This window comes from Rhea pennata, unplaced genomic scaffold, assembly GCF_028389875.1.
Source record: "Rhea pennata isolate bPtePen1 unplaced genomic scaffold, bPtePen1.pri scaffold_32, whole genome shotgun sequence".
NCBI lineage: Eukaryota > Metazoa > Chordata > Aves > Rheiformes > Rheidae > Rhea > Rhea pennata.
In genome coordinates, this window is record NW_026907679.1 from 435917 (window position 1) to 458875 (window position 22959).

The 22959-nt window shown below is 52.4% G+C and overlaps 1 protein-coding gene across 1 annotated transcript; it reads right to left on the bottom strand.

Annotated features, from left to right (window-relative positions):
- Positions 1–16958: 16958 nt before the first annotated feature.
- Positions 16959–17549, bottom strand: LOC134154497 (olfactory receptor 14A16-like). Its single transcript, XM_062601169.1, has one exon. It carries the CDS (start codon positions 17547–17549, stop codon positions 16959–16961), a length of 591 nt encoding a protein of 196 aa, XP_062457153.1.
- Positions 17550–22959: the final 5410 nt, after the last annotated feature.

Genomic DNA, 22959 nt, shown 5'->3' on the forward strand with positions numbered 1-22959 from the left:
AACCAATTGCAAGCCCAATCATCTGTTGATCCAGTCAGGATTCAGTATTGCCTACAACTGCCTTGGTTTCCTTTCGATCACTCAGTTCCCCACTGTTCTACGAGCGGTGAGAGTTTCTGCAGTGCCATCTCATCTCTCATCACTCCATTCCGTCACAGCCCTGCAGTGTGGTGCCTCAAGCCGCAGGCGCCCCAGAGGTTCCCCACTGGTGGGAGGCACCAGCGCATGCTGCTGGGATCGGGGCTGTGCTATCCAGGAGGCCCACTCTTGCCTGCAAGCTGTAACACCTGCTGACTCATCAGCTCCCAAACTGTTGCCACAGGTCTTGAGTAGCAGAAGAAATCCTCAGTGTCCACTGCAGAGAGAATCAGGAAATGCTGTGAAGACAGGCAAAAATCAACCAGTTGTGAGAGGGGACAGGGGGGCTCCAGCAGAGAAGGGGCCAAAGTCCTTTGTGTCTGTGCTGTTGACCTTGGAGTGAATTTGCAGGAGCAGCAGGTGGGGGCCCTGGGGGTGGCACCTGCTGAAATTGTCTGTCTGCAGCCACGTTGTGTCATCCTATTCCTGCACGCTGCAGAGCTCCACAGCAGCTCAGGAGGTGCAAGCCTTCAGGAGAGACCTGAAGTCAGGTTCCTGCTGTTTGTGCCTAAGAAACCGCAGGAGGTTTCTTAGGAAGGCAGGGATGAAGCGCACACTTGTGGCCACAGTCACTTCGTGTGGGACGTGCTCCAGGACGTAAATCCTGGCGTTAGGCACGTCTTTGGTGAACTGCCTTGATCTCATGTCCCTGTGAAAGAGATGCCAGAGTCCTGCAGCCTTTCCCTAGAGGCAAAGAGGATGGTTTTGGGGTCTCAGTCCTACCACCAGCTGCGAGTGGCCTCGGGACCCCATGCATGTGTGCGTGTGACGGTCCTCGGTGGCAGTGCTGCTGCCTCCGGGCTACAGGATCTTTCGCAAGCCCAGCCTTGGTGAGGGTCTGGCCCAGGTTAGTCCCTCTCTCCCTATGGATACAGAAACACTAACTCTACACCGGAAGAAGAGAACAAACTCTGAACTGTAACTGCCCTAAGACTACTGTAACCACCTACACACCGAGGCTACTGTAACCAACAATAAACTCTGGATCCTAATAACTAATAGCAACACTAATAATGCTAATAATACTCATACTAACTGTAACTAACACTTGTCCTCAGGAAGACAAATAGCTATGCCCTATTTGACCCTTCTACCGAACTGTGACTAAGAGAAACTACACGCTAATAATTCAATAACCAATGCCACGCTATCTTAATACTATAATCCAACTAATGCTTATCCTAAATAACCCGTCCTATCCAATTACGTATCCTACAGTCCAAGGAGAGCTGTGGCGGAGTGGTGGGAGGTGATCCCGGGCACTGTGTCCATGCTGCAGGGGAGGTGGAAGGGAGTCTGGGAGGAGGGGCCGCACAGCAACTCTCTCCACCTCCAAGCCCGGTGCCTTGGGCTCATCTTCCCCTGGCTAGGTGCCAGCACCAGCCTGGTCTTGCTGGGGGGGAGGCCATGCCCTGGCTGGTGGGCAGCGGGGGCCTCCTGCTGGGCTAGCACCTCCTCCTCCTTCTTAGGCTCCAGAGCACAGCCTTGGGGTATTAGGCAGGCTGCCCCTTCACAGCATCCACCTCCACAGTCTCCTCTCCTCCTGCTTCATGGGATCCACCTGCATGGGCTCTGGGTGCCCATGGTGGCTGCGGTGCTCTGCAGGAGGGCAGCGTGGTTGTCCCAGATGGTTGTGTCCACCTTCATCTTGGTGCACAGTGCTGCCTTCCTCTCCAACCACAGCCACTGTGACTGGCTCACGGTGGCAAGAACCGAGAGCTCAATACAGTACAGCCCCCAGAGTGGGAGGCTCCAGAGGGGGTTGCCTTTGCTTGCAGCAGCAGGTTGTGTGCTGGTGCTGATCTGAGTTACAGGTAGGAGTGGAAAGCTTCTCCCCAAATCCAGGTGTTTTCTGGCAGTGCTGTGCACAGCTGCAGGCCGGTGCTGCGGCAGGAACTGTAGAAAGGAGCTGTGAAAGGAGCATCAGCAAGATGCCGCTGGAGCTCCCGCTGCCCTGGCACCGAGGGAGCTGCTCTCTCCAGACTGAGTCACTCAGAAGTTACAAAATCGATGAATTGTACCTGGGAAATGGAACTCTCTTACATTGAAGTGGACTGCTCTCAGGGGTTATTGGTGTTATTTCACGTTCTGATACCATTATTATTTATAATAATAGGACTGATTTATAGGAATACTGATTTGTTTAATCCTTGTCAGAAAGCTAATAAGATGGAAAATGAGGACAGTGTTAATTTTTGTTATGCATGCCCTTTGTTACAACTAACCTGTCTGTGCAGCTTATACAGACCTTTGGAAAGTCCATAACGTGTCTCAGATTATTGCTTGCTTGCCTATTCCCAAATCTGCCAGACCACCCATGCCGTGGGAGACACTTAGACCTAACTTAACATCCATACGGGAACTACTGAAGTTGTTTAATGAGACTTGCTAGATAAGTTATATTATCAAGTCTCAAAGGGCAGAATTGCTGGAACAATGTTGTGGAAACCCTGCAAATAGCTGCCAGGACTCAAGGACAAGGGAGAGAGGGTATCGTAAATCAGTATTGCAAAGGACCACCAGCTCCAGACGAATAACCTCGAGGAAAGCACAACACTGTGAAGAATGTGAGGGGCAGAGAAGACCAGAATAGCAGAATTAGCCGGAGCTGCCTGTAAGTTCATTAAGGCTCTATCTCGACCTTGCTCTGTGCCTACTGGTTGCTTGCATACCGGGAAACAGAACCCAGTTTTGGGAAAGCAATCTGGCCCAAACTGCTGAGGGGAAGGGCATCTCTTAGAGGATGATGCGTCTCCAGCAGAGCTGAGAAAACACAGCCACCTTGCAAGGTGATTTTTCACTCCTCCTGAACCCCATCAAGAGAATGCAAAATACTTTTCAGTAGCACTTGGTAGCCCTGCACTTGGCCAAACTAACAGAAAAATGGCATTTCTATCCCTTGAAATCCCATAGGTCTCCCTTGGCCCTGCGCCCGCCTGGGTGGCCTTTGCCCACCTCGCCCGCTCCTGGGGCTACACATGTCTCTCCTTCCTCCCAGCCCCTCAGCCCAGACTGCTGCCTGCTGCTCAGGGCTGGCTCTGCCCAGCCTCATTTCTCAGCCTCTCTAGGTATCTCCCACAGCCGCTGAAAGGCTCTGTGGATGCTTCTCTTTCCTGATCAGCTATTTGGAGTGGAGGGGAATGCAGGAAGGCTGCTGAATGGCCAACATGCCAGGAGACACTGCCCAAAGATGAGATCAGGAAATGCTTTCCTTCCAAGCTGGTTCAGGAGGCATTTGGAAAGGAGACTTCTCCCCCAACTACGGCAAGCAGCCATTCCTTCTCAGGTATGTTTTGCTTCTGCTCAGAATTGCAAGTCTTTCCTTTCCCAAAAGACACTTTCAAGCAACAGCTCCCAGGTTTGGAAACCTCCTTGCTTTGTAGGCTTGCTAGTGCCCCCCCCCTCCCCGCCAGGCCTTGTCCTTTTAGCCTTGCAGGGAAATGCACACCGATTTCAAACAAACAAGGAAAACCTGCCAGGGCAGCAGCTGGGCCTCGAGCTGGTGGGCGCTGATGTTAGCAAGATCCCAAGGCAAAAGCCCATCTCTTAACAGCTAAGGACCCTGAAGGGCACACAAGGTCCACCCCAAAACTAGTCTTTAGTTGCCAGTCAGTGGGACCCCTGCAGAGCAGATGAGGCCTCGATGACCAGTGTCCTGTATCCTCTCTGTGGCACATGAGGGTCCCTGGGCAGAGATGTCCTGGTGCTTGGGAGCACATGGGTGAGAGCGGCTAAACCCTGTAGAGCCTGGGGGGAGCAGGCCGGAGCTCCTCATCTGGGGAGTCTGTAAATCACTATCGCTTCCCCTTCCCTAAGGCCTTGCACTGCTGAGCTTTCCGATCTTAATTTCCCAGTGTTTCTTCTGGCCGGTTGTCACACAGGACCTCAGCTACTGCCTGCCGTGTTGAAGGGTTCCCATTGCTCGGCAGTCCCCAGAGATCTGCAGTGACTCAGGGGAGGGCGGAGGTGACACCAGTCCCAGGACAGGGAGCCCAGGCCCAGGCTCACTGCGGGGCCTGGCAGGGGAAGGAACTCTGATTGTGGGGCAGCGTGGGGGCAGCAGGAGGCGGACAGCTTCCCCAGGCCAGCGGGGGCTGTGGCAGTCCCTTCTCCTCCATACGTGAATTTGCTCTAGGCCGGGTCACCTTGCACAAGGACTTTGTCAGGCTGCTGCTTGGCCTCTCAAGTCCTCCCTAACCTCTGGAGCTCTGTTCAGGCCCGTTGTAACCTACCTGCAAACAGCAGAGCCATCGCCTGCTGCCTCAGCCACTCGGCATCTGCATTTTCAACGGCGACTCCTAAGCATGCAGTACAGATGGCAAACATCAGTACACGGCCCTTGGAAACTCTGATTTCCAGGCCAATGTATGACACTGAGGATCTCCTCTGGGACGTGGACGGGAGGGTTATGAACATCAACACTTTCAGAGCTGTCCAGGCATTTTAGAGAACTCTAAAAAAGGCCTCCGGAAAAAGCCCATTTGCTGTCTGCCCAGTCTCTCACCGCTGGGACACACTTTTCTGTTGTCCTGGCCTAGTCATGGAGGCAGCATGTGGGGAGGCATGAGCAAGCCAGCTCTGACTCCTGCACTCCAGCCACACCAAGTTCCCGAGGGATCCAAAATGCTTCCTCAGCTTGGAGGCTGTTTTAGGGAAGAGGGCACAAGAAACCTCCCTGGCACTCTGAGGGCAGAGACCAAGCCGAGCTCCCAAGCGGTTCTTTTTCACTTGCACAGGCCTGGGAGAACTCTCCCTGGAAGGGGCTGCAGGGGAGGAAACCTCACGGAGAAGGCTTTCAGATGGACCCAGACACAATTAAGATCAGGACAGTACGAGGACACTCTGTGGCCTAGCAAGCTTCCTCCGACTTGCACCTTCCTCGGAAGAGGCACTAAGCAGAGCTGAGCAACTCCCTGTGCTGGGGCCCAGCCTCCCCTGGAGCACTGACACCACAGCACTTTTCTGCAGGCGCTTCCAGCACTTTAAGGCCTCCACAAATGCCTTCTGCCTCCCTCAGCACTGTTTTTTTCCTATGCTTTACAAGCTGGAAGGTCAGCAGAGCATTGCAGCTTAGCAAAGAAACTTCCTTGTTTCTTTAGGAAGCAAAAGGAAAGGAAATGACCTGGACAAAGGGACACAGTGCCTCCTCAGCAGGTTTGCTGGCGATACCAAGCTGGGAGGAGTGGCTGATACACCTGAGGGCTGTGCTGCCACTCAGAGAGCGCTCATGAGGTTCAAGAAGGGCAAGTGCAGAGTCCTGCACCTAGGGAGAAATAACCCTAGGCACCAGTACAAGCTGGGGGCTGACCTGCTGGAGAGCAGCTCTGCAGAGTAGGACCTGGGAGTGCTGGTGGATGACAAATTGACTCTGAGCCAGCAATGTGCCCTTGTGGCCAGGAAGGCCAACGGTGTCCTTGGGTGCATTAGGAAGAGTGCTGCCAGCAGGTCGGCGGAGGTGATCCTGCCCCCCTACTCAGCCCTGCTGAGGCCACATCTCAAGTCCTGCATCCAGTTGTGGGCTCCCCAGTACAAGAGAGACATGGAGCTACTGCAGAGAGTCCAGCGTAGGGCTACAAGGATGATCAGGGGGCTGCAGCACCTGCCCTACGAGGACCAACTGCAAGAGCTGGGCCTGTTTAGCCTGGAGAAGGGAAGACTGAGGGGGGATCTTATCAATGTGTGTAAGTATCTGAAGGGAGGGTGTCAAGGGGATGGGGACAAAGGCTTTTCAGCTGTCCCATGCGAAAGCACTAGAGGCAAAGGGCAAAAACTGAACCACAGGAAGTTGCGCCTGAACGTGAGGAGGAATTTCTGCACTGTGAGAGTGACAGAGCACTGGAAGAGGTTGCCCAGAGAGGTCATGGAGTCTCCTTCTCTGGAGATATTCAAAGGCCACCTGGATGCAACCCTGTCTAACGTGTTCTAGTTGAGCCTGCTTGAGCAGGGGCGTTGGACTAGATGATCTGCAGAGGTCCCTTCCAAGCTAACCGATTCTGTGCTTCTGTGAAAGGGACAGAAAGGAAAGGAAAAGGGGGAGGGGAAGGGGAAGGAAAAGGGGGAGGGGAAGGGGAAGGGGAAGGGGAAGGGGAAAGGGAAGGGGAAGGGAAGGCATAGGGAACAGCTCCAAATGACTGCAGGATGCCCAGAATTTTGTGATGCAGTTTAACTGAATGATACTGGTTAAATGTTGATAACCTCAAGGAAATCTCTAACAATGAGCTTGGTCTGACTTGTGTAATATGCCCTTTTTTGGCTTATGCTGAAGTACAAGCATTCCAAACTAGAAGGGACTAAAAGTGGAAGCTCTCAGGCTTTTCTAACCATGAAAAGGTGTGGGCTTACTATGTTTTCTTGAAAAAGGAACGTGACAGGGTTTGCATGTTGTGACTTGGCTCTCTTGCGGAGGCTTCCAGTTCCTTAAAGAGTACTTTTGTGTATTCAGATTCCCTTGTACTTTGCTCTGCCTTTGTTTTCTTCCTGGTTTTCTTCTTCTTTTTCTAGAGGATTTATGGGCTGCCTTCGTTGTGGAAACAGTGTGCAAGTACAGTCTTTTTCTGGAGGAAATCCGACTTCCTCTATTTTTTCACAGACAGTTCTTGCTGAAATATGTTTCTCCAGAATATTAGCAGAAAGGCTAATATTATCTTGTTCCAGCACAACGACCTTCACCCTGTGGGTCCTCCTGTCCACAAGTGGTCCAGAAGCTGCTGCATGCAGCAGTGCAGTGCAACCAGAGCCCAGCTTGCTCCTGCCGAAGGCCTTGACTGCCTGATGTACAAGGCTCCTGGGCACACATCCTCACAAAGGTGCACAGCTGAGCCATGACGCTGGCCTTGAAAGCCTCTGCCTGACTGCCTGGAGCTGCTGAGAAGCCAGTGAGAAGTGCTGGCAAAGTCCAGTAGGTTTCTGCCTGCCAGCAGGCTGACTGCATGCTCAGCATGGCAGCCTGCAAGGATATGCCTGGGGGTGTCCAAGGCAGCTGCCTTTTCCGTGGGTCTGCACGGTAACTGCACACTGGCCTTGCTGGTCATACCAGAGCCAGCTGGACCAGTATCATTGCTCCTGACAACTCCTCCCCCCCTCCCTCAATCTGTTATGTTGGGATGGACAGAGAAGTGACAGGGCATTTCACAGAATCACGCAGAAGCACAGAATGGCTGCAGTTGGAAGGGACCTCTGAGATCATCTAGTCCAACCTCCCTGCTAAAGCAGAGTCACCTGTTGCATGTTAGACAGGATCATGTTGAGGCAGATATTGAATATCTCCAGAGACAGAGACTCCACGACCTCTCTGGGCAACCTGTTCCAGAGCTCTGCCAATCCTGCAGTAGAGAAGTTCTTCTTTATCTGTGGGGGCAGAATTTCACACTGCTCAGGGCATGTTCGGGGGTGTCATTAGACCCAGCCCACTCCCTCTCCTGAGAATGAAGAGCCCTGATTTGATGCTTTCCTTTGGTTGACTGCACTTGTTTGTGAGAGTCTCTACTTACTGTACATCCCAGGCACACACTGTCCCTGGAGATGTCCTGTGCTCTCTGGGTGGCTCCAAACCCCCTTCAGAAAAATGGGCATCTTTGATCAGCCCTCCAATATGTGGCACAGTCCCCAAAAGAGACCTCTTTGACCACTCATCCTCTCGAGGGACACTGGGCACCCACAAGTGACAGATGAATACAGCCCTCTTTCCCTCACGTGTCACTCAAAAGAGTTCATGCCCCGTTATCCACAGAAAACCCAAGAACAACAACAGGATCCTTTTGGGTGCAATTCCCTGAGCACATTCTTGGCTCCAACTTGGGAGGAAGAGCCCAGCCTTCAGGCACAGAGATCCCCTTTTATTACAGAATTGCTACTTGGGAGATCAACTCCGACACAGAGATAGGCAGATTTGCAGAAGGCTTCTGGGTCAGAGAGATGGGATTTGTGCTCCAGCAGAAGTGGAATGAATTCAGATATTTGTGCACAAATAGGACTATCACAGACAGAACTCCCAGAGCACAAAGTTTCCTGAGATAAACTGGGAATACCTTGTGAGGAGACATGGGCAGCTCATTGCTACTGAGTTTGTACCAGCTGGAATAGTTTCCTCACTGCCTCCTGGAGCTCCTTGTTCCTCATGCTGTAGAGGAGCGAGTTGAGTGTTGGAGGCACAACTGAGTACAGAACAGCCAGCACCAGATCCAGAGATGGGGAGGAGATGGAAGGGGCTTCAGGTAGGCAAATGCTGTAGTGCTGACAAACAGGGAGACCACGGCCAGGTGAGGGAGGCACATGGAAAAGGCTTTGTGCCGGCCCTGCTCAGAGGGGATCCCAGCACAGCCCTGAAGATCTGCACGTAGGACAGCACAATGAAAATGAAACACCCAAAGACTAAACAAAGACTAACCACAATAAGCCCAGCTTCCCTGAGGTAGGAGTCTGCGCAGGAGAGCTTGAGGATCTGGGGGATTTCACAGAAGAACTGGTCCACAGCATTGCCTTGGCAGAGCGGTAGTGAAAATGTATTTCCAGTGTGCAGGAGAGAATAGATAAAGCCACTGGCCCAGGCAATGCTGCCATTCTGGCACAAGCTCTGCTGCCCATGATTGTGCCATAGTGCAGGGATCTGCAGATGGCAACAAAACAGGCCATGACAGTGAGGAGAGAAAGTTCTGCTGAAAGCAAGAAGAAAACCAGGAAGACCTGTGCAGCACATCCTGAGTAGGAAATGGCCCTGGTGCTCCAGAGGGAATTGGCCATGGATTTGGGGACAGTGGTGGAGATGGAGCCAAGGTCGAGGAATGAGAGATTGAGGAGGAAGAAATACATGGGAGTGTGGAGATGGTGGTCACCAACTACAGCTGTGATGACGAGGCCGTTGCCCAGGAGAGCAGCCAGGTAGATGCCCAGGAAGAGGGAGAAGTACAAGAGCTGCAGCTCCTGTGTGTCTGCAAATGCCAGGAGGAGGAACTCATCAAAGGAGCTGCTGTTGGACATTTGCTGGTTTGGAGCATGGGGCAACTGTCCAAGGGGAAAAGACAGTGACCACTGATTGTCCTGAGAAACAAAACTTTCATTTGTTCATAGAAGTACTACCCCCTCACCCATCCTACCAACAGTATAGACAAATTTCTTTTCTCCTTCTCAGGAAGACCTTCGTTCAGCTCCTCAGCTTCAGCTCCAGCTGAGTGTGCTGGGAGGAGCACAGGCCTGTCCTGCTTCGCACCAGGCAGTAGATGGGGCTGGTTTGTGATATCTCTGATTTTCACAACTGATGTCTGAGTGTCCACCTGTAAAGAAAAAGATCTGTTAATATCCTCACACACGGTTCTATAGAATTTATGCTACAGCAGAGAGGTTTAGCAGTTTTTTTACAGTTATTTGTTTGCAGATTTTTAGATTCTTCCATCACATCTGGTGAGTGGTCTTTTTAGGGATAGATGTTTTTTCTTGCTGCAAGGATGAACATTAGAAGACGAGAGAGGAAAACGGGCTCTCTGCTGCTTAGTGCAGGGTCAGGAGTGCTGTTGAGTCCACCTGCCTTGCTCCCAGCTGCCCTGTGCTTGCACTTGCGTTACCCGAAGGATGATTTCACCCACAAGTTACTCTAAAAAAAGACATTGAACTCTGATGAGATCAGGGGAGGCTGGTTTCAAAGCACAGATCTAACTGCTCTCTTTTGCAGCCTGAGGTGGAGATGTGATGGAGAGAACGGGGTTTTCCTCCTGGCATACATGATCAGACCAAGGATTCTGTGAGCTGAATGCTGAGAGTGGAGGAAACTCTCAACACTTCCATTCTAGCCGAGGAAACGCTGGGTTCACTTCAGCTGCACACATACGAAGGTGCTCAGGAGCATTTTCTGGTGTTAGTACCTCCTGAACTACTTGAAAGGGATCTCCAGCATTGCTAAGATCCAATGGGAGAGCTGTGTCCTTCTGGAGGGCAGCTTCCAAACCCAGCAGCACACCATAAGGACTCGCTCACATGTCCTGAGAACGGAATCTCCGAAAGAGAGAGTCCATTCATTCCCCAGACCCTCAAATCACATTTCCCAGCACCCTGGGATGAGAACAGGCCGTGGGCACCTCAGCCCTCTGCAGACACCTCCATGGGAGGACCTCAGGGTGGGTGTCTGAATTTGTAGCTGAACCTCCAGCTGACAGCAAGTACAAGAGCAGAAAGGGAGAGGGAGGACCACGGGAGAGTTGCCTGAGTCCAGCCTGCCACAGTGTTTCTGTGGGCACTTTCCTCACGTTCCCTGAGCATCTCTCAGCCGCCTGGAGCTGTCCCCACTGGGAGCTCTTTCTTTATCCCCACGTCTGTCCCCTGTCAGTGCTCCCTGACCCCATGCCACCCACAGGGCATTTGGCTCTGCCCTACAGAATCCTTCTGGCCAAAGGGCCCAGCCCAGGGGCATCTCTGTGTGTGCAAGACCTAAGGAGCAGGTGAGACTAAGCATGATGAGACTGGTGAGGGCTGCAAAGGAGATATTGCTGCTGCTGGCAGGTGAAAAGGTGGCTGAAGGAGCTTTCTGGGGTCCTTGTAGACCTATCGGTCCCTCACAGGAACAGTGCAGAACTCTCTTCCAGTCACCTAAGCCTAAACCGTCCCTTTCAGTTTGCATCCTGCCAAAGATACAAAACAAAATCAGAGCCTCAGGAGAGTGCCTTCCCTTTCAGGCAAGCCTGCCATGCATGTTAGAAACCAGGAGAGTGATCCGTAAAAAGCCTTCCAGGCACGGGATGGGCTGCGTTCAGAAGACCCCTCCAGGAATCTCAGTGGTGTTGTCCTGCAGCCAGAGACTTACCATGTCAAAGGCTGTGAAGATTTCTCCCACAGTGAGCTCTCCTCTTGCCTCCCACTCCACACCGCCTTTCACTTCTCATCTCCTGTCCACAGTCAGTGCCTAGAGCCTAGAGCCCTGCTGCTCTTGGCAGAGGAGCTGCTCCTGGACACCACTGTCTCTCAGTAATGCTTCCAGGTTGCCATGGGCTCCCTCTGTCCCAGGAGCCCGGCCCCGCTCAGGAGCAGGGGGCAGCTGAAGACAGGAATTTCTCTGTGCCTTGTGCTCCATTCTCTTGGGAAATCGTCCCTGAAGTAGACTGAAATAACCACCGATGGTCCCTCTCTAAGCCTAAGAAGGAAGAATGATTCCAGCATCACAATTTATTTCATCAGAGAATGGTTATCTGCAAGAGATGGAAATCTCCCACTCCAGAAGCCCCTGTTCCATCTCTTAACTAGGCAGGACACCTAGAAAGGGGCAGGAAGGGAGCTCGTTTAGCCATGGTTCAGGTATTGGTTCTGATGAGTCTTTCTGGGCATCGCATGTCTGTTTAGAAGCCCCTGAGCTGCAGTGGGACTCAGATCCCTCCCATGACCTCCACAGGCACAGAGAAGGTGGGATTCCCCTTGCCCAAGCAGAAGTGTGCACAACAGAGATGTTTGCCTATGAACTCCTTGTCTGAACTGCCGTTACAATCACTGGAGATGGCGGGTGGGAGTCAGTCCCTCACACACAAACCTCTGGGGTTAATTAAAGAGACAGAGTTAAAGAGACAGCTAAGAGTTAAGGAGACAGTTGAAGTAGCTGTTTGCTCTGATGGAGCAACTACAAGAATCACATCCTTCTGGAGCATGAGGTGGGGGCCGGGTGGGGAATTTCCTTGGCCATGACACTAGATGTCTAACACTGCTGGAGCCCCACTCACTGCGAAGCTGAGACACAAACTGATCCCTGCAGTGCAAAATCCTGATGTGATTCAGTGCAGACTCTTGATTTAATGATGTAAAATAGGCTGGCAGGTCCATACCGGATGCCTGAGTTGTCCAGCACCACTGTGTATTTCTCGCAGATACAGCGTGGCACCTACAGGAAAACCATGCCCCTTGGGCACGTGTGCTGGGCAAGTGCCCCAGGGCATCTTGGGCTTCCTACCTGTGCCCAAACAAATGAATCCTACCTCTGCCTTTAGGCACAGTCAGTATCGTCCACGTCCAAGCGTGCTGTGTAAATGGGAGGCACATCACACCGGGGTCTCCACTCCAGTCTTGGCACTCTCACACCCTTCTAGCTCTCCTGTCCCTGAGCCTCTTCTCACCCACCCAGATGATATGAACAGGGACTGGGCTAATGATCTCCACAAAGTGGCTGGATCAAAGGCTTTCCAGGGCCTGGGAATTGCTCAGTTGCACCTTGTGCTTCCTGGAGATCAGTTCACCTCTGACACAGGCCCCACGATGCTGCAGAGTCAGCTCAGGCAGCAAACCCATTCCTGCACAGCCCAGCTGTGTTTCTCCCTGGCCTCAGGCACTGCAGGGTTTGCTCTCTTGGTGGGAACATCCTTTCACCATAACATTGCCACCTGCTTTGTATGCCAGCATGTCCCTGCTCTGAAGTGGGACCATCACGCACACTGTGTCCTTGGCCCGTGATAACAGGTTTCACCGTCACCAATCTGACTGAAACATTGCTAGAATGACTAAGGTGTGGTGAATCACCCGCATGACTGAAAGGAACCAATTGTAGGGTAGCAGGTCTTCAGGAGAGAACAAGGGAGGAGATGAGGAAGGGGGATGTCCTTTGTGTGAAGGGGCAGTTCACATGTGTGGAGCTCTTCCATGGGAGAGACAAGTGTTTGGGTAAGCACCAGAGTCAGGGTGACATTGTGATGGGAGCTAGACCACCTAATCAGGGTGAAGAAGTCGATGCAACGTGAGCAAATCTGTGGATCACAGGCCCAAGTGATCTTGTGAGGCAGGGAGGAGGATGGACTTCAATCTCACAGACATTCTCTGGAAAGGTGAACAGCAGGATGGAAGCAGGCTGGGAGGTTTCTGGGGGGCACCAGGGACAGCTTCTTTGCACAGTTGCACAGCGGGGCAGTACTCATACTTCCCTCTGTCTGCAATTCCAAACAGGGAGGAACTGATCAAGGATGGGACAGTCAGTGTCATGCTTTCCTACAGTGACCACGAAAAAGCAGAGTTCTAGATCCTGAGCAGAGTGGGGTATTGAGATATTAACTGTCTTTTCTTACACACATCTTAATATGAATCTTTGGCAATGGCAGAGTGTCAGAAAGTCTGCTGTTGGTACACACATCTTGATTGCCTTGCACATTGCAAACGTTTCATGCACTTGACTCAGGATATAAATAACTGTCTTGAAATTACCTGAGTTATTCTCCCAGGCAAAATTACACATCTGCCTAATAAGCCTCTGCGTGTCGGAATGAATCTCCTGATTCAGAAAACAGTGTGGACAAATGTTTTCAGTGCTGTTCTCTGCTGCAGCAAACTCTGGAAGATTCAGGTCGGGCGCCCTCCCGACAACAGTATCCATTCGCTTGAGAAAACAAAACATTGAGGTGCTTCCGGGACACATAACTAAACAGGCAGCTGAAAAAGGAGAACTCCTGATAGGAACAGCTCTTTGGGGAGATTTGCATGGCCTACATCTGGTGGTGCATGCTTCAAAATCGGTGCATATGCTGGAGCATTCTGCAACAGTGTCGTAAGTGCAGCTTTCAGTGTGGCTCCAACAGCATCCCAACGTGCATGGAGATGCGGAATATAAACAATAGTTGGGCTTCCCCGACGCTGGCGTCCAAGACAGTCTGCAGCACGAGAGGACAGCACAGGCAGGAAAGCTGAGGGCAGGCACTGTCAGAGGAGCCTGGTTGTGAGCCGTCATTCCAAAGTTCATTTTAGAAGCGGTGACAACCTTAGACCTGTCTGAAGAGCTCCCCAGCTCACAGCCTGCTCTCTCATTTCCAGAGGCTCCTTTGGACCAGGTTCCTTGCTCAGGAAGGTCACATCCCATTCCCTGCAGGTAGTACCTCAAGCACTTAAAAATACAAGCCTCTACCACGTGAACAAAGCGGCAAACATCCTTTCCCAGGATGCATTTCTCTGAGCATTTGTCAGATGATCAACACTGAGGCAGTTTTGGTCTCCAGGGGGAAAGTGCTAGCAGTAGGTGTGGGCACTGACTAGACATTACTGGTGGGTGACCACAGAGGCCACCATCACATAACCCAAACGGAGATGATGCTCTTCTGTGACAGATGAGCGTCCAACCATGCAGCATGTCTGTCCATACTTTTAACAACTCCCCAGTGCTTCACCTAAAGGTCCAGATGCTGTAACACAGGGATGCCAAACAGCAGAAGACATTTCCTGCCTAAGAGTAAAAAAGAACAGAACAGCATCAAGTCTATTCATTCTTTATTTTCCTCATTAAGAAAAAGGCACAGAGATACAAATAGAAGTGTTGAAATGCTTTTACTGCCTAAAATGGGGCATTACAGACTGTGGCATTGTTTGTCTTCGGTACCCAGCTGGAGGGCATGCTTACACTACCTGACACGTGTATAATAACTGTTCCTCCTAAATAGGATGGCAGAAGGGAAACACATTTTTTTCATCAAAAAAAGGGCGGTGTGGCTGTGTTACAAAAAAAAAGAAAAGGAAGCTAGAAGAAGGGCACGACCTGCTGTCCGTGGGATGCAGAGCCATCTCCTGGGTGCTACAGAGTCTTACAAGGAGATGAAAACCACGGTCTGCATCCTACTGAGAACAGCCTGGAGTCTGCAGCTTTGCCTGAAGGATCCCTTGGTCCTCGGCCTCTGCTCTGGCACGGCTGGGGCAGGGACAAGAGCTCGTGGGGCAGGGCTGGAGAGCTCTCCTGGGAGCTTCTCTTTCGCAGGGGAGCGGTGAGGAGCATCGTGCTTCCACCTGCGCCTCATCCCTGCACCCACACGTGGCCCCACGGCCCTGCTAGGCAGGCACCACACAGGGCAGTGGGGCCTTCAGGGGTGGGGAGAATCCCCCCGGCATGGTCCCCATGACAGCCCTCGTTGACCCATCCACCCACAGCCCCCTGCTTTGGCAGCCTCCCCCAGCACCTGGCCCCTGCCCAGCCCCGGCCATGTCCCACGTTGAGGGTAGCACACCGTCATCCTCCGGGGTCTGGCTGGGAGAAAGGCCAGCCAGGGCTGCTTGTTCCTCTCGATACAGGCACGAGCACAGCAGGACGGAGCTGGCCACGCAGTCAAATGTGCCCAGAAACCTGGGGTGCGTGGGCAGAGCTGGAAATGGCCGATGCGAGAGGCCAGCGTGTGACGCAGGCCCAGGGGCACCTCCCTGGTCAGCTCATGCAACCAAGGGTGCAGACTGGCCATCCTCTCTTCTGCGCCCAACACGTCTTGGTTCCCCTCCACGAGATCTGGCTCTGTACCACAAACCCCCTCGACATGTGTCCTCATCTTTCCCACACACACAGCTGAGCTGACGTCGGTGCTTTCCTCTCCCAGGCCCTCTCCAGCCCAGCCCAGCCTCTCCCCGCCTCTCCTCACCTCCTCGGCCCTCTCCCCAGCCCACCCAGAAGAGCAGCCCAGGCTGAGGGTGGACCCACAGCAATGGTCCCCGCAGGGGACTGCAGAGCAGGAGGTGGGTGCAGCAGCTCCGGTGGGTGAGGGGTGTGTGTCAGCTGCCCCATCAGCCTCCGGGCTGGGACTCGACCTAGTGGCACAAGCAGGCAGAGGACAATGACACTCTGTAGCCCTTCTTCTTGTGTCCAGAGGATGCCCTACCCCCAGGCTAGCTGCAGCCCACTGTGCCAGCCCCTCTCTCCAGGACAGCACAAGAGCCCCCGCCCTGGGGCTCCTCTGATAGCTCCTGCTGCCCCAGGGACACAGCAGCCTCTCGTTGGATGACATGCAGAGAAACAGATTTCTCTTTCTGACTTATTCCTCCTTTCCAGCACACAACAGCTCCTTTCCTCTTCTCCGGAGACATCCCTGCTCCCCAAAGAGCCCTTTCCCAGAGGGGTGCATTGGTACTGGCCTGCCTGGCCATTCCTAGACCCTCCCCCATCCTCCCCATGAGGCCCTGAGCTGCTCTGCCAGTGCTGCTCTGCAGAGCAAGTGGCTGTGGGGCAGCAGGGCCACAGGTTGCCTCCACTCTGGCCATGGTGGTCATGATGGGAAGCAGACCCAGCCGGATAGGTATCACTGCACCATACAGCCCCTACCAAGGAGTCTGTGGCCGTGGATGATGCTCTGAGCAATCACAGGCCATTTCAAATGGCTCAGGCTGTGTTCAGGTGTGTGGTTTAATGTAACACACGAATTTCATTGAAGGTGACAAGAACCACTCTCCAGGCTCTCTTCCCTGTTCCTGCAGGGTCCACACTGCCCCTCATCAGACTGCAGAGCTCCCACTAGCCTTGGTTTTACCCTTCACCTTTGGATGACTGCCCCAGATTTTGTGAAGCTCCATTCACTGCTCACCCCAAGGCACATGGTGCCCCTGGAGATGCCCTGTGCTCTCCTGGGGGCTGCATGCTCTCTTCGGGAAGCACAGGCCTCTGCCTCCCAACCTGTCATACTGGAGATAGTAGGGCCTGACCATTCATCACCTCCAGGAGCACTGAGCACCCGCAAATGAGAGCTGACTCTGGTCCTCATTCTTAACACATCGCCGATAAGCTCATCACCTTGAGATAAGTTCATCAGCCTGGATGGCCCTGGAAAAGCAACAAGTCCTTTCAAGGTGAAAGGCCTTGAGCACATTTTAGACTGCAGCTTTGGAAGGAGAGCACAACCTTCAAGCACTGCACTGAGGAAATCTTGTTTTATTTGAGTGAAGCCAAGTCTGACACAGTGGCGGGCACATTTAAAGCAGGTATTTCAGCCAGACAGAGTTCATGCAACTGGAGAAGGGAGATGAATTCAAACACTTCTGCACAAACATGATTATCACAGAGAGATCATCCAAAGCACAGGAGCTGTTTCAGAGAAATTAGAAGCCAACTGTGAAGAGGGGTGGGCAGCTTACTTCTTCTGAACTAGGACCAGCTGAATCAGTTTGTTCAGTGCATCTCTGAGCTCCTTGTTCCTCATGCTGTAGATGACTGGGTTGAGCATTGGAGGCACCACTGAGTACAGAACAGCCAGCACTAGATCCAGAGATGGAGAGAAGACAGAGGAGGGCTTCAGATAGGCAAATATGCCAGTGCTGATGTACAGGGAGACCACAGCCAGGTGTGGGAGGCACATGGAAAGGGCTTTGTGTCGACCCTGCTCAGAGGGGATCCTCAGCACAGCAGTGAAGATCTGCACGTAGGACAGCACAATGAAAATGAAACATCCAAAGATTAAGCTGGCAGTAACCACAATAAGCCCAACTTCCCTGAGGTATGATTCTGAGCAGGAAAGCTTGAGGATCTGGGGGATTTCACAGAAGAACTGGTCCACTGTGTTGCCTTTGCAGAGAGGTATTGAAAAAACATTTCTAGTGTGCAGGAGAGCATTGATAAATCCACTGGCCCAGGCAGCTGCTGCCATTCTGACACAAGCTCTGCTGTCCATGATGGTCCAGTAGTGCAGGGGTCTGCAGACAGCAACAAAGCGGTCATAGGCCATGATTGTAAGAAGAGAACACTCCACTTCAACTGAAAATACAAACAAGAAGACCTGAGCTGCACATCCAGAGTAAGAAATGGCCCTGATGTTCCAGAGGGAATTGGCCATAGATTTGGGGACAGTGGTGGAGATGGAGCTGATGTCAACGAGGGAGAGATTGAGGAGGAAGAAGTACATGGGAGTGTGCAAGTGGTGGTCGCAGGCTATGGCTGTGATGATGAGGCTGTTGCCCAGGAGGGCAGCCAGGTAGATGCCCAGGAAGAGGGAGAAGTGCAAGAGCTGCAGCTCCCACGTGTCTGTAAATGGTAGTAGGAGGAACTCATTCAGGAAGCTACTGTTGGACATCTGCTCTGCCGTGGTTCAGGGGACTGTCCAAGGGGGAAAAGACATTGATAAGTTAGAACAGGCTTCTCTGAGCAAAACCTGCTCCACTCCTCAGAGAACCCCCCCATACTCTCTCTCCCCTTTGCCTTCATTCACTGCCCTTTCCTGATCACCGGTTCATGCTGAGCATACAGTGCCAGGACCTCTGTCCATAGGCTCCACAGGAGTCAGCTCTGCTCTGGTCAGAGGTGCAAATGGAGGTGTCAGACTGGTTTGTGTGTTTGGTGGGGATACTTGGGAATGGGCACCATGAGCTGAGTGACGAGGACTATGTACGGTGACTCAGTGGGAATATTCTCTTTTTTCCTTTGTGAGAGACAAATACTGCACTCATGGCAGTTGATTCTGAGAAAGAAGATCCTTGTGGGGGATTCATCTCTCCAGACCTTGCCCTCTGCAGCAGGGGTGTCTGTATCTGGATCAGTCACACCAGCTCTCACTCTGCCAAGGGGGAGCAACAGTGCAGTGAAGGCAGAAGCTGACCAAACACTTTCCAGATGTCTCCGTCACAGTGGGATGGACCCTGTCCTCATGTCAGTTGATCATCGTCACTCCTTCTCCAGGCACTCTAGTGGCAGTGGGAAGTGACTTGCTCTGAGGTATACACCCTGCAGCAGATTACATCCACCTGTTTTGAGGAAAGACCGTGAGCATTTAAACACTAATTTTCTCCAGTAAATGGGCTGCAGTGGAGGGGTCTGTTTCTGTATTTCCTGAGTTTTCAGATGTCTCCATCAAACCATGGGAACATTTTTTGATGCAGTAGAAATCTTTGGCATTACAGGTGTTCTCAGCATGACTATTTGCATATCCCGAGGGGAAGAAAGGGCTCATGTTGACATTGTACAAAGTTACGGGATCTAGTCTATCCAGGACTCTTGCCCCTCACTGCCCTGTGTTCACATCTCTCTCAGGTGAAGGACAGTCACACTCAAATTACTCTGTGAAAGAAACAAGATGGAGTTGAGAGTGGAGGAGTTCAGTTTCAAAGTGAAGATTTCCAAGTTCCTCCCTCTCAGCCCACATATGGAGAGAGTGCTCTTCAGAGCATTTGATGAGGTTTCTGACTCACATGAAGGGCACAAGGACTCTCAGCTCTCCCTCATATGTTACAGGAGAGCTGTGGTCTTCTGGAGGGCAGCTTGCAGCCTGGCAGGACACCCCAGAGAGACAGTCAAGAGTGCTAACAATGGGGCTTCTCCTTACAGGAGAGTCAGATCATTCCCCCACCAGACGAGATGTCTTGCTGCCTAGAAAGGTAGAAGGGGACTTTGACACATGCCCCTGCTATGAAACTGCTATGAAGACAGCTCCACACAGGACCCATAGGGTCAATGCCCTAAGTGCAGCTGAACTCCCTCCTGCAGCCCGTAGAGCATGAGAGCAAGAACCAGAGCAGAACAGAGGGGTAGAGAAGCAAGGAATACCGTTACCCTCCTACCAAAGGGAAAGCAGTGAGAGACAGACAAGCAGTCTGGAAAGCCTTCCCCTCACCCAGCTGAGCACATGACCTCCCAGATGGCAACATCACAGGACAGTTGCTCCCACTCCTCTGTTGCATAGTGGGAAATAGGCACATCACAGGAGAAGTGCACCTCTCCTCTGCTGGAGCTCAGGCTGCTGAGGAGGGTGCTCATTCCCTGCACCCCTGGCCCTGAGGGCAGAGGCTCTGCTGGTGGGAGAGAAGATACAGGGGGCTTATGTAGAGGAAGATGTCTGCATTGCAGGGGATGACAGGGAGGTCTCCAAATTCCTCTCCCCCCACCCCAACACACACATTTCTGCTTCTTGTTTCCTCTTATTCACTGATCATATCTTAACTGCTTGGAGCTTTTCCTCCTGGGAGCTGTTTTTTTCTCTCCAAGGTCTTTTCCCAGCCAGCACTTAGCAAACAGTAGGAAAATGCAAGACCCAGGAAAGCACTTATCATTAAGGTAACCCCTGTCCCTGCCTTGATTGTCCTCTAGAAAAGGCCTTTCAGAAATACCCTGGAGGTCAGCTGGAGCTGTGAGCAGCCCTGACCCACGCAGCACCCTATCAGCAGGAGAATGAACCTGCCCTGCCAGGGGTCACTCCTCCCACTCAGAGCTTCTCCCTGCACTGCTGTTGGGAGTCTCCTGGACAGGCTGAGCGCTGACCCTCAAGGGCAGCAGAGTCACTGTACCGGACACACAGCACTCTGAGGTGCAGGGATATTGCTCTGAATTACATCCCTGGGTGGAGCTGGACGCACTCTCTGGTTTCACATCCCTGCACCAGCCCTGGAAGGAAGTAGCTGTGATGTCCTGTCCCTCTGACCACTTAGCAATGAATGCCTGCTCTAAAGCACCACTTCCTCCAAACAGCAGAAGCTGGGAGAGCTGCCCTGAGAGACCCTTTCAGCTGTGGAAGGTGTCAGCTCCAGAAGAACCCGCTAGGAACCACAGCAGCAAGGTGGCCCTGCAGCCAGAACTCACCGTGTCAATGGCTGTGAAGATTCCTCCCTGCAGAGACTCTCAGTTGTCTTCCCTTTCCCAACTCTCTGTAGTTTCTGAGTCGCTCATCTCATGCTGGTGCCCGCAGGCAGTGCCCTTAGTCTTGTTGCTCCTTTAAGAGGAGCTGCTCCTGGACAGAGCTATCTCTCTGTAACACCTGCCAGGTTGCCCTGGGACCCATGGTCCCAGGAGCCAGACCCAGCTTAGGAGCAGATCAGCCAAAGATGTGACTTTCCCTGTCTGCTGTGCACCCTCAAGATGTTGCTTGGGCTCCAGGGCTGGCAGTTCCTGAAAGGCCAAGAGGTCACCCCCGAGAAATGACCACTGAAGTAGACTAAAGTAATCACCAATGGTCCCTGTCTAAACCGTGGGGAGAAACTGAGTCCAGCACTGCAGTTTGTCTCATACAAAACCGTTTTCCAAGAGAGGTGGAAACGTCTCTCTCTAGAAGGCCCTGCTCCCATCTGATAAGAAGACAGGACACCAGCACCAGGACAAGAAGGAAGTTCATTTCCTTGTGCTTCAGGGACTGATTTACAGGAGTGAATCAATACATCTAATGCCCATTGAGAAGCCCCAGGGATAGAATGTGATTCAGGTCCCTCCCATGCACTGCACAAACTCACAGGACATGGGATTCCCCATGCACAAGTTGTAGTGTGCACTAAAATGCCTGTCTGCATGGGACAGAGGGCCCTGGACAGGCAGGAGGAAGGAGTTGCCAGGAATCTCATGAAATTCAACAAGGATAAATACCAGGTTCTTGCACCTGGGACAGACCAAGACATTGCAAAGATACAGTTTGGGGACTAGGCTGTCATGGAGCAGCTCTGCTGAAAAGGACCTGGGGGTCCTGGTGGGCAGAAGGCAAAATATGAGACAATCGTGTGCCCAGGTAGCAAGGAAGGCTGAGGGTGTCCTGGGCTGTGTGAACAGCAGCACAGACAGGAGATTGGTGGAAGCGGTGAACCCTCTCTATTACTCACTCCTTTAGAGCAAATGTACACTTCTGCATCCACTTTGGGGCTCCCTGGTACTAGAAAGATGGTGATAAATGGGAGCAAGATTAGCAGAAGGCCCCGAAGGTGGTCTCAGAGCTGGAGCACTAGATCTGTGAATGAGCAGGGCTTGTTCAGCCTGGAGAAGAGATGCCTCTGTAGGGACCTAACGGCAGCCTTCCAGTACCTAGGAGGACGAAGCGAGGCTCTCTGTCATGATTCATGCTGCAAGGACAAGAGACAATACCTTCCCATACAAACATCCCACCCATGTTTATTCGTCCCCATTGGCCCTGGTTTTGCTTGCTTTATACCCTCACTTGGTATTTCTGAGATGATTGCCCTGTTAAGTCCTATTTGGGGCAGGAATTCCATTAAACTAGAACCTCCTTTTATTACTTGTGCTGCCCTGCAATTCTATTTGTTGCTACCTTCTTAGAGGCACCGCAGGTCAGCCTGGGCCCTCTGCACATGCACATTACAAGCTGGTATACCCGAGCTTCATTCTGGAGGACGTTGAGAAACCTGTGTATTCGGCCAACAGAAACCTCATGAAGTCTTACAAGGAGAAGGGTCAAGTCCTGCACCTGGGGCAGGGTAACTCCATGCTTCAGGGCAGGTTGGGACCTTATCAGCTGAGAAGTGCCCCTGAGGGGAAGGGCCTGGGTGTTATGAGAAATGCTACATCAGCCAGTGAGGCACAGTCATTGCGAGTAAGGCCAAGTGACCATGAGCTGCATGAGGAGGAGTGTGGCCACCCACACAAGGGGAGCCATTATTCCCCCACAGCTCAGCCCTGGCTTGATGACACCTGGAGTAGTGTGTCCCTGAATGGGTCTCCCAGGCACTTTTCTTGGTAGTGAGAAGCAGCACAAGCAAGGGAAAGAGTCACAATCTGCAGCTTGGGAGGTTCAAACCAGACATTAACAGGAACCAAAGTCACTCGAAGAGCAGTGCTGTGGTGGAAAAGCTCACCCAGAGAGAGTCTGTGATCAGCCCCTGGCTCTGTGTTTCAAGGAACAGCCAGTGAAAACAGGGAGACATAAGTTATGGGAGGGAGATCCCGAGGTGGGAGCAAGGTGGGGAAGCATCTTGAGTGTCTACTGTCTGCAGGCATCCAGTAGCAGGCGTGGGACAGTGTAGGACAGTGTGGTGGAGACAGTGGAGGGCACTGGCATGCTGAAGAGCCTGAAAGAGCAGAGGTCTTTGTTCTATGGCTGTTGTCTCTGTCACCATGGCCTACCAGGAGACTTCATGACCTCACTGTCCCCTTGCCCACCAGAGGACCCCAGGAGGTGTTGTGTCATGGTCTTGCACTTGAGCTTGCACATCTCCACCTGCACACTGCCCCAAGGAGCAGCCCTGGGCAACTTATAGGGGGAAGGATCTCCCTTCTCAGGAGCTGGGTGTCTGCGATCGGCCATTTTGCTTGATAAAACACGTCAAGGGGAGATTCGGCATCAGAGTCACCTGCACGTTGCCTTCGCCTGCCTGTAATCAGTGCCTCCAACTTTCTGCTCTAATCAGCCCCCAGGGAATCTTTCTTGCTAACGG

Bases quoted from the DNA above. Each gene is read 5' to 3' on its own strand.
- LOC134154497 (XM_062601169.1), bottom strand. From the start codon at position 17,549: ATGGCCTATGACCGCTTTGTTGCTGTCTGCAGACCCCTGCACTACTGG.